Here is a 10025-nt window from a genome sequence, read left to right as displayed (position 1 = left end):
GCCACAATGTGTGGATTCTCCAAGGCCCCTGCTCTGTGCAAACACCCAAAGCTGCAGCACAGGCAGGTCCTGTCCAGCCTCTGCTCTGTCCCACCTTGGCACAAACTCCTGGAGCCAACCTCACCCTGGGACAGCTCCCAAAAATTCCTACTTTCCCATCCTCCCTTAACTTGCCAAAGCCTGTCAGGATGTGTAATTAGTCCTTAGGTTTCAATTAAGACCTTCCTCATGGATCCCACATGGCTTCTCCTGTAGGCCCTCCCCTTCTGGTGCAGTCTGGGTGGCTTTTTCCCAGGCACTCAGCAATAGGACAAGGGGACACGATGGGCTCAAGCTCTGCCAGGGGAAATTGAAGTTGGAGAGCAGGAAAAAATTCTTTGCAGAGAGAGTGCTCAGGGATTGGAATGGGCTGCCCAGAGAGGGGGTGGATTCCCCATCCCTGGAGGTTTTTAAGCTGAGCTTGGCCGTGGCACTGAGTGCCATGATCTGGTAAAGGGACTGGAGTTGGCCCAAGGGTTGGACGTGATGATCTGGGAGGTCTTTTCCAACCCAATCCATTCTGTGATTCTGTCATTCTGTGGATGTGGCACTGAGTGAGAATCCACCGCATCTTGATCCAACCCTACTGTGATCACCAGCCCAGGGCACAGAGTGCCCTGGGCTGGTGATCACAGTGGGGTTGGATCAAGGGTTGGACTTGCTGATCTCGGAGGTCTTTTCCAACCCAATCCATTCTGTGATTCTATGGATGTGGCACTGAGTGAGAATCCACCACGTCTTGATCCAACCCTACTGTGATCACCAGCCCAGGGCACAGAGTGCCCTGGGCTGGTGATCACAGTGGGGTTGGATCAAGGGTTGGACTTGATGATCTCGGAGGTCTTTTCCAACTCAATCCATGCTATGATTTTAAGATTCTGTGATTCTGATTCCCAGCAGCACTTCCCAGCTCCACAGGAGGTCAGGAGATGCTGCCACAGCTCAGTATCTCTGGAAGATCCAACCCTGGAGAGAGCCTGAAATCTGGGGCTTGGGTACAGCAAACCAGACGCCAGATGGGCTGGGGAGAGGCTGACGTGGCAGGAGCAGCCACAGTGTTTGTCTCTGTTCCTTCTTGCCTTCCCAAGGATGCAGGGACAGAGCAGCCCAGCCCTCACACAGGTGGGGTCTGGCTGAGCTCCCAGGTTTCCCTGGGCAGGGACAGGTGTCCTTTCCCATTGGATGTGCTGGGACAGCAGGTGGGACAGTTCCCTGAGCTCCAGCCCCTCCTTGTGCTTCAGGTCCCACTGTGGGAACACAAAAATTCCATTGCAGCCTAAAAAATGATCTAAACCTTCAGCTGTCCACATGCCTCTGCCAGCATGGGCATAAACCAGCAGGTCTGGACAACTTCCATGGATTTATGTGCCCTGTTGATAGACCTTTTAATGTGCCTCAGGTAGATCTGCAGGAACCAGGGCTCACAAGGCAGGGAATACACTGAATTACTTCTCTCTCTGAGCTACTTCTCAAGAATATTTCTGCCCTTGGGCAAATGTGACAAGCCCAGGACTAAGACAAATTGCTCAGCTGCCCAGATTAAGAAAGGAATCATTATTTTTAACCATGTGGTTTGGGAGCCAATTAATATTAGTCTTGGGCTGTCTTTCCTGCTGAGCTCAACTGAGGTTTTGTCCTGTAGAACAGAGAGATTAAAAATCCACATGGGGTTTGTGCTGCTCCAGGGGCAAGAGCAGCAATAACTAGTCAGTCTCCAGTGGGAAAAACTAATCAGGAAACCACTAGTACTTCTATTGGATTGATAATGGGGCATTTTTGTGGTGGTTTATGTATATCCAAATCTCAACTGTGCTTGCAGGGATCTGTTTAACCTGCTCCTGACAGGACCTTGGTGTCCTGCACTTGAATGTCCAAATAAAACACCTCCTTGGGAGTCTTTAGAAAGAGGAAAACCGGAATTCCAAAACCCAGGGATGAATTCCCAGGGCTGCAATCACAGTGTGTCGTAATTTGGCTCATTTTGGGTGTGCAGAGACCATTCAAGAGGGAAAACCTGATGACTAAGGGCCCAAAAGGGAAAACCAAAACAACAAAAAAAGGAAGAGGTGGGAAGATGATGGACAGTTACTGTGGAAATTTAAATTTCAAAGTTCTCCTTTCCCCTGTCCACCCATAGCCCTCTGCCTGGGAAGGGAAAGGAAGGAAAAGAGGAGGAAAAGCTGCGACAGGAGGGAATCAGACCATGTAAGGAAAAGAACTGAATTTAACTGGCACATGCTCTAATCCTTAGTTTATTTCTGGTTAAAAATATAGCAATCCAGTGCAGTGTAATAAGAAATCTGCTGAAAAGGTAGCAGAGAAACAGCTAAAACAGAAGCAAAGCAAAGCTGAGTCCACAAATCCGGGCTGTATCCAACAACTCTGGATGTGAATGTCCAGGAGGGATTTCCCCCTCCTTTCCCACCCCCCCAAATATCCATGTGAGGGTTTCATCCCACCCTGGGGTGCTGCCACACTCACAGGGAGCTGCAGTGGCGAGAACTGAGGGTGGAATTTGGTCCCTGGACGTGCCAAATCCCAAAGGAGCCACCGGGGGTGGGGGGTCACCCACCCCCCTCCAGCCCAGGGGAGGGAACAGTCCCGTGGGAAAGCAGGGCATGGTGGCCACTTCCAGGGAATGGAGCTGAGACCACACTGGGCTTGGGACCATGACAGCTCAGAACAGGGACACGGCATCTTTAATGATATGCAGATTATCCGTGGGGAAGGGCAGGGACAAACTCAAGGCAGGCATAGTACAAAGATGGTAGAAACAAATCAAGTGGCATAGGGAAAAAAAGAAAAAAGAAAGAAAAGAATACACCCTTAGAGGCTGCCATTGCCAATGATGGTTGGTTGGATTTTCTTTTTTTTTTTTTTTGCTTTTTTTTTTGCTTTTTTTGTTTTTGATTTTTACAGGGACATGTTGGAAGCTGGAATATACATCCTGCATTACAAAGTGCAAAATACTACATGCTCAGAGCCCAAGCATGATGTCTGAAACAGTCCACAGCAAGATGTAAGAGACAAACCCACCACCCTCTCCCTCCTCTCTGGGACATGCTCCAGTGCTCCTCCCCAGATGCCTGGGAAAAACAGGATTAGTTCTGCTTGGTTTTGGTTTATTGTTATGCCAAATGGGTGGGAATTGAGCCCTCTCTGCCCTGGCCCTCCCCACCAATCTGATCCCTGGCACAGGTTTTGGGATGGGATGGCACGGGATGCTCCTCACCAGCACAGCACAAGGACCAGCAATTCCTGTGGCTGAAGGTGCCTCCAAGTTTGGGGTTTGTTTTTTGGGAATCCAGGGACATGTTTTTAACCCAGGAGAAATTGGCTGTGAATTAAAAAGAGCAGTGGGTGGTTTTCCAGCCCTGCCATGTCTGGGAGCAGCCTGGGGAGGAGGAGTGAAGGCAGGAGGGTGGTGGGGCTGCTGCTCACACCTCGTGTTCCCTATTCCCCCCCTGCCCCCAGGAATTTTGGGAAAGGCCAATTGCTGCTTTGTTTTAAAAACAAATATCAAAATGGGGCCCCTTTCCCCATCTTTCCCCTCCAGACAGGGTTCATGCCTTCCCTGTGCTCCTTCTCTCCTTCTTACAGCAACATTCCTGCATTTCCAAAGGGGGAAAAGCCTCGTTTTGCTTTTCTCTCCCATTTATCATTAAAGCTGTTGAGGATTTCCCTGGGAAACTCAACCTGGAGCATCCCAACACCTGTACATGCACCACCCAAACTCTCCCCAAGGCCCCTCATCCCATCTCATCTCCACTTTGGGCTTCATGACCGTTGTTACAACCACATTTTTGGGGGGTGAGGGGAAGGGCAACGAGGTTTTCTTTTGCTGGGATTCCTTCTCATCCTTCCCAGTGTTGGGGGGGCAGAGTGTTGATAGCATTTTGCCATGCCACACAGCATAGTGTTATACAAGCAAAGAATTTTGGCTAAAATCCAAAAAACATTACCCAGGAAAAAAGGCAAACTGTGAGTGAGACTCCATCGTTTGTTGTTCTTCTGTGAAAAGACTTGGAAATTGTCGGAGGACAGTTCGAGTTGGGATTTTTTTCCCTTTTTGTTTTTTTTTTGTTGTTGTTGTTGTTGTTTGGTTCTGGTTTTTGTTTTTGTTGGGTTTTCTTTTCCCCCATTCATACATGGAACTGTTATTTTTGCAAACAAGACAGTCTTGAGTTAGATGAAAAAGTTAATAAACAAAATGGCGACTCCAATATTTAGTAAGATCACCATGACTACCAAGATGGGAGCTGAACCCTGGAAGAGAAAGAGAAGGAGAGGAGTTAGAATGCTGGAATTCTGCCTGCAAGCAGGGCCAGGGGCTGGGTGAGGGCCAGGCAGGGCTGTGGATGGGCAAACCCTGGGTTACACCTCCAGCAAATGATCCCAAAGTGCCCAGAAACCCTCAGGGAATTTTTTTAGGCTGCCAAGCAAACACCTGGATGCTCCCACTGACCAGTGGCTCATCATGGAGTTCCCCACATCATTCCCATAGGAAATCTGGCCTTAAAAGAATAAAATTGGTTGTTTACCTCAGTGGTAAAACAAGAAAAAACCTGTGTTGGACCATACAGTTGTTCGGGGTTGGTTTGGAGGAGTCTCCAAAGGATATTCCCAGTAAACTCAATTGTTTCTCCAGGTATCCTGGGAATGGCAAACATCAGGCTGGGACACAGTCTGTATTCAGGGAATGTTTTGGGAAAGCTGCAATAACCTTTTCTGAAGTTTATATGGACTAAATAAAGCTCCTGGGAACTACCTGGAAGTGTCCAAGGCCAGGCTGGATGGGGCAACTTCAACCTGGGCTGGTGGAAGGTGTCCCTGCCCATGGCAGGGAGTGGGATGGGATGAGTGTTAAGGTCCCTTCCAACCCCAATCATTCCATGATTCTCCCTGGAAACTATTGCAGGAAGCCTGGCCCGTGCAGACACCCACCACAGCCTGGGCTGGACATGCCCCCAGGAGCATCCATGGCTTTCCACTGGGCAGGAGGACAGCAGGGACAATGGGTGGGACCTGGCGAGGATGAAATCCCAGGAATGACGGGGAGGGGACAGCAGACACCCCTCCAGCACCTCCCTGTGCAGAACCTCATCCCTGCCACCATCCCTGCCACCATCCCTGCCACCAAACCTTCCCTGCCACCTCATCCCTGTGCCACCATCCCTGTCACCTCATCCCTGCCACCATTCCTGCCACCAAGCCTTCCCTGTCACCTCATTCCTGCCACCATTCCTGCCACCCTCCCTATCACCTCATCCCTGCCACCATCCCTGCCACCAAACCTTCCCTGCCACCTCATCCCTGCCACCAAACCTTCCCTGCCACCTCATCCCTGTGCCACCATCCCTGTCACCTCATCCCTGCCACCATTCCTGCCACCAAGCCTTCCCTGTCACCTCATTCCTGCCACCATTCCTGCCACCCTCCCTGTCACCTCATCCCTGCCACCTCATCCCTGCCACTATCCCTGCCACCATCCCTGCCACCAAAACTTCCCTGCCACCTCATCCCTGTGCCACCATCCCTGTCACCTCATCCCTGCCACCATTCCTGCCACCAAGCCTTCCCTGTCACCTCATCCCTGCCACCTCATCCCTGCCACTATCCCTGCCACCATCCCTGCCACCATCCCTGCCACCAAACCTTCCCTGCCACCATCCCTGCCACCAAACCTTCCCTGTCACCTCATCCCTGCCACCAAACCTTCCCTGTCACCTCATCTCTGCCACCATCCCTGCCACCAAACCTTCCCTGTCACCTCATCCCTGCCACCAAACCTTCCCTGCCACCTCATCCCTGCCACCATCCCTGCCACCAAACCTTCCCTGCCACCAACCCTTCCCTGTTACCTCATCCCTGCCCCCCTCCCTGCCCCCCTCCTCCCCTGTCGCAGCCCCTGTCGCGGCTCACACCGGGGTGAGCAATCCCGCTGCGGGTGGGCGGTAGTTATTTCTCTCCGGAGTTGGGATCCTCAGCTATTCCTGCCGCACCGCGCCCTGCCAGCTCCCACCGCCTGGAACGCTCCACATCCCTTCTCCCGGGCTCCCGTCCTGCTCCTGCCGCTGCCCTGCCTGCTGGGCTGGCCTGGGGCAAGGGGTGGGCACCCTTTGGGAGCTTTCCTTGTGCCGCTCTGGAAAATAATCGGGCAAAGCGCCGTCCTCGCTGGGCAGAGCTGGTTTCTGTGCGAGCGGGCGGACTCAGTTGGCAGTTGGGAGTGGGTGGGAGCGAGGATGCTGGAGCTGCTGGAAAGGCATATTTGTAGCTTAGCAACAGGGTCACAGGCAGCCAACCAAGGCAGGGCTTGCCGAGAGCCTCTCCTGGCAGCCAGGTATCCACGCCTGGCCGCTTCCAAAGGCAGCAGCCACCCCCTTGTCGCCAGCCCTCCCTTCCCCTTCCCGGCGCTGCTGGCACGGCGAGGATTAGCTGCATTTCACAAGATTATTGGGTTTTACCATTTCGGAGCTCGCGGCCACATAATAACAGATTGCGGGCGATTAGCGCTGTCATTGTCGCTGCTGGCAGGGAGGGCTGAGCCGCCGCCCCTCGGTCCTGGGCAGCTGCCACCATCCTGCCACCAAACCTTCCCTGTCACCTCATCCCTGCCACCATCCCTGCCACCAAACCTTCCCTGTCACCTCATCCCTGCCACCATCCCTCCCACCAAACCTTCCCTGTCACCTCATCCCTGCCACCATCCCTGCCACCAAACCTTCCCTGTCACCTCATCCCAGCCACCAAACCTTCCCTGTCACCTCATCCCTGTCACCTCTTCCCTGCCACCAAACCTTCCCTGTCATCTCATCCCTGTCACGTCATCCCTGCCACCATCCCAACCACCAAACCTTCCCTGTCACCTCATCCCTGCCACCATCCCAGCCACCAAACCATCCTGCCACCAAACCTTCCCTGTCACCTCATCCCTGCCACCATCCCTGCCACCATTCCTGCCACCAAACCTTTCCTGCCACCAAACCTTCCCTCTCACCTCATCCCTGCCACCATCCCAGCCACCAAACCTTCCCTGTCACCAAACCTCAGGGAGCTCAGGGCTTGAGCTTCCTGCCAAAAAACCAGCAAATACTTGTGTGCCCCTGCTCTGCTCACACCACCAGAGCCTTCCACTTTTCCCTGGTGTTCCTCACAGATGCTTTGGGATGGAGCTGTTGGACTGGTGGAGGTCACAGCCCTTGGGCACTGGTGTTCACAGGATGCTGAGGGGATGTATCCAGGGACACCCTTCCTTGGTGTCTTCTCCCAGCTGGGCAAGAGGAAATGGCCTCAAGTTGCACCAGGAGAGGTTTAGGTGGGATATTGGGAAAGATTCACCTTCCTGAGTTGGAAGGACCCACAAGGATCATTGAGTCCAACCCTTAATGGCCCATACGGGGGATTGAACCCACGACCTTGGTGTTATTACAACCAGGTTTTAATGAACTGAGTTAATCTCTCACCAAAAGGACTGTCCACCCAGGGCAGGGGGGGATCCTCATCCCTGGAAGGGATTTAAAAGCCAGGTGGATGTGGCACTTGGGGACATGGTCACTGGTGGCCTTGGCAGTGCTGGGGGGTGGTTGGACTCAATCTTAGAGCATTCTCTGACCTAAATGTTTCCACAGTTGTGTGATTTACACACCAGCCCATCACAGCTGTGCCCTCACCTGGAGAAAAGGGGGGACCAACACCCCCTTCCATGGGCAGCCCCTGCATTCCTGAGCAGGGATGTTTGCTCAGCTCCTGGCTCAGTCTGTGCCTGTTTGCATCCTGCATCCCCTGAGCAGTGCAGAGGCAGCAGAAAATCCTTCCTCTGCCACTGCATGGGTGGGATCTTCCACATTTGCCAGCAAAAGCATCCCAGGAATAGGATGACCAGGGAGGGGAGGGGTCTCTGCAAACCAGACAGCTCTGACTGTCTGACAGCTCCCAAATTCTGCTTCCTTCTTACAGCTCCCTCTGTTCAACACCCTCTCCCCTGTGCCAGCTCCACAGAGGGCTCTCCAAGCAGGAATGGCACACAGGGCTGTTCCCCCGGCGTGGGGCTGGAGCCCTGCCCATGGCAGCTGGTGGATAAGCAGCTTTGGGACTCTAAAGCTTCTGGTTTAGCTCCAATTTTGAATCCTGCTGCACCTTTAAACCCTCATGTCTGGCTTATTTCTATCTTGTAAGGTCTCTGTGCCTTCACCTCTGCTCAGAGGCAACGCCTGCCCTCCCCTCTGATGGCCTGGGATGTGTGTCATCCAAGAAGTGATTCCTGCTCCGTGCCTGGGCAGGAGATGAATCACTTCTGGAGCTGTGCTTTGGAAGAGATGTTTTTGCTGAGCCCAGCCTGGCCACAGGTCACTGAACTCCATTTGCTGCAGCTCCAGCCAGCGCTTCAGATCCAGGGGCTTTAACATTCCCCCCACCACATCCCAACCCTTGAACAGGAGCCACCACCTTTGGAAAGGAGACACAGCCCTTGATTTGAGCCTTTCTGTGTTGCTTTAGTAGTTTGATGGGGCTTTATGTCATTTTTGGCCTCCTCCAGAATCATGGAATGGTTGGGGTTGGAAGAGACCTTAAAGGTAATTTCATTCCAACTCCTGCCATGGGCAGGGATCTCCTTGAGGCTCAGAGAAAACCCCAAGGGCAGCTGAGATGAGTTTCCAAGCTGGGCTTCATGTGCCACAGACAGCAAGAACCTCCAGCATTAGCTCTGTGATATGAAATGGTGCAATCAGGCTGTCAGGAACCAGCAGATTGGGTCAAACCACCCCTCCTGCCCGCCAGGAGCTGGGCTGGGCTCTGAAATGCCATCCTGCCTCCCATCTCTGTGCCTGCCCATCCACAACCCGCTCCCAGGGGAGGCAGACGCCAGTTGGCAGCGTCCCCTCACCCAGTTTTAGCACGTTAGACATCCCTCCTGCACTCCCCATCCAGGCTGTCTGCAGCCCCAGGCACGTGGGATGAATCCCACCCAGCATGGCTACCAGCTGGCAAAGGAAACATTCCAGCAAGCTCTGGTGTGCCCAAGCATCCCCCAGCGTGCTGGGGGAGTGGGAATTGCACCAGCAAAGACAGGCTGGGAGTTTGGATTTTTGTTTTTGATACTGAGATCCCTGGAGTCCTTCAGAGGAGAAGGAAAACATCTGCCAAGGATGGGCAATGTACATTAGCTGGGCTAAAGGGTCCTTCTATACCAACAGGGAGAGTCTCCAAGGAATTCCTAATTTCCTTCCAAGCTTAAGAACAGAAATGTAGACCTAAAAAGTAAAGTATGAATAAACTCTGCCTATGGCACAGGAGTAATAACAGTAATTGTAGCTGTGGAGTAATTTCTGCCCCTCTGCCTTGTTTGTTTTTATCCTGTAGCTGTTGTGTAGCAACTCCAGAGTCTTACTGGGAATACGAGGGACAGCTGGTTTACAAAAGCAATTGTAGCATAATTAATTTAAGCATTAACAATCCATTATTATCTGTTATCACAGGGTACAAGCTCTGCCTGTCTGCCATGGAAACCACAGTGCAGGTTACCTCGGAATCCCTCGGGGATCTATTAAGTGTAATTACTGAGGACTTGGATCAGCAAAACCCCCTCGATCTGCACCGTTTTCCAGGCTCAGCACTGCGCAAAGTGCTGCAAACTTAACAGCTCCATGACATTTGTGCTGAATTGTCACATCATTGCCAGGAACAGGCTCTGTGCAACGGGGAAGGAGCATTTAGCAAAAGAAACAGCTTTGCTTTCTCCAGGGGGTTGCAGCATCTCCCGTGACTCCCAAAGGAGCCCAGGAGATGCAGAGGGCCCATGTGAGTGAAACTGAGCTGGGTGGTGTGGGCAAACCTCCTTCTGGGGCAAAATGAGCCCAAAGACAAGAGGATTTACCCCCAGGTGGTGCCTCTTAGTGAACTGGTTTGTCCCCCTGGTTCAATCCTCACCTTAGAGGTGCCTGGAGCAAACTCTCTGCAGTTTATTAAGGTGTGTTTGGAGCTCTGTG

The 10025-nt window shown here is 52.7% G+C and overlaps 1 protein-coding gene across 1 annotated transcript in view; it reads right to left on the bottom strand.

Annotated features, from left to right (window-relative positions):
* Nucleotides 1–2268: 2268 nt before the first annotated feature.
* The window catches only part of JPH3 (junctophilin 3), a 59461-nt gene continuing 51704 nt past the window's right edge, over nucleotides 2269–10025 (bottom strand). Inside the window, exon 5 of the mRNA XM_071567795.1 lies at nucleotides 2269–4305. Coding sequence (XP_071423896.1) covers nucleotides 4225–4305 — 81 coding nt within the window. The 3' untranslated portion in view covers nucleotides 2269–4224. The remainder of the gene's footprint in view (nucleotides 4306–10025) is intronic.

This window comes from Pithys albifrons, chromosome 12 (genome assembly GCF_047495875.1).
Source record: "Pithys albifrons albifrons isolate INPA30051 chromosome 12, PitAlb_v1, whole genome shotgun sequence".
Taxonomy (NCBI): Eukaryota; Metazoa; Chordata; class Aves; order Passeriformes; family Thamnophilidae; genus Pithys; species Pithys albifrons.
The sequence above is the reverse complement of the archived record's forward strand: the minus strand, read 5'-3'. Positions and strand labels throughout refer to the sequence as shown.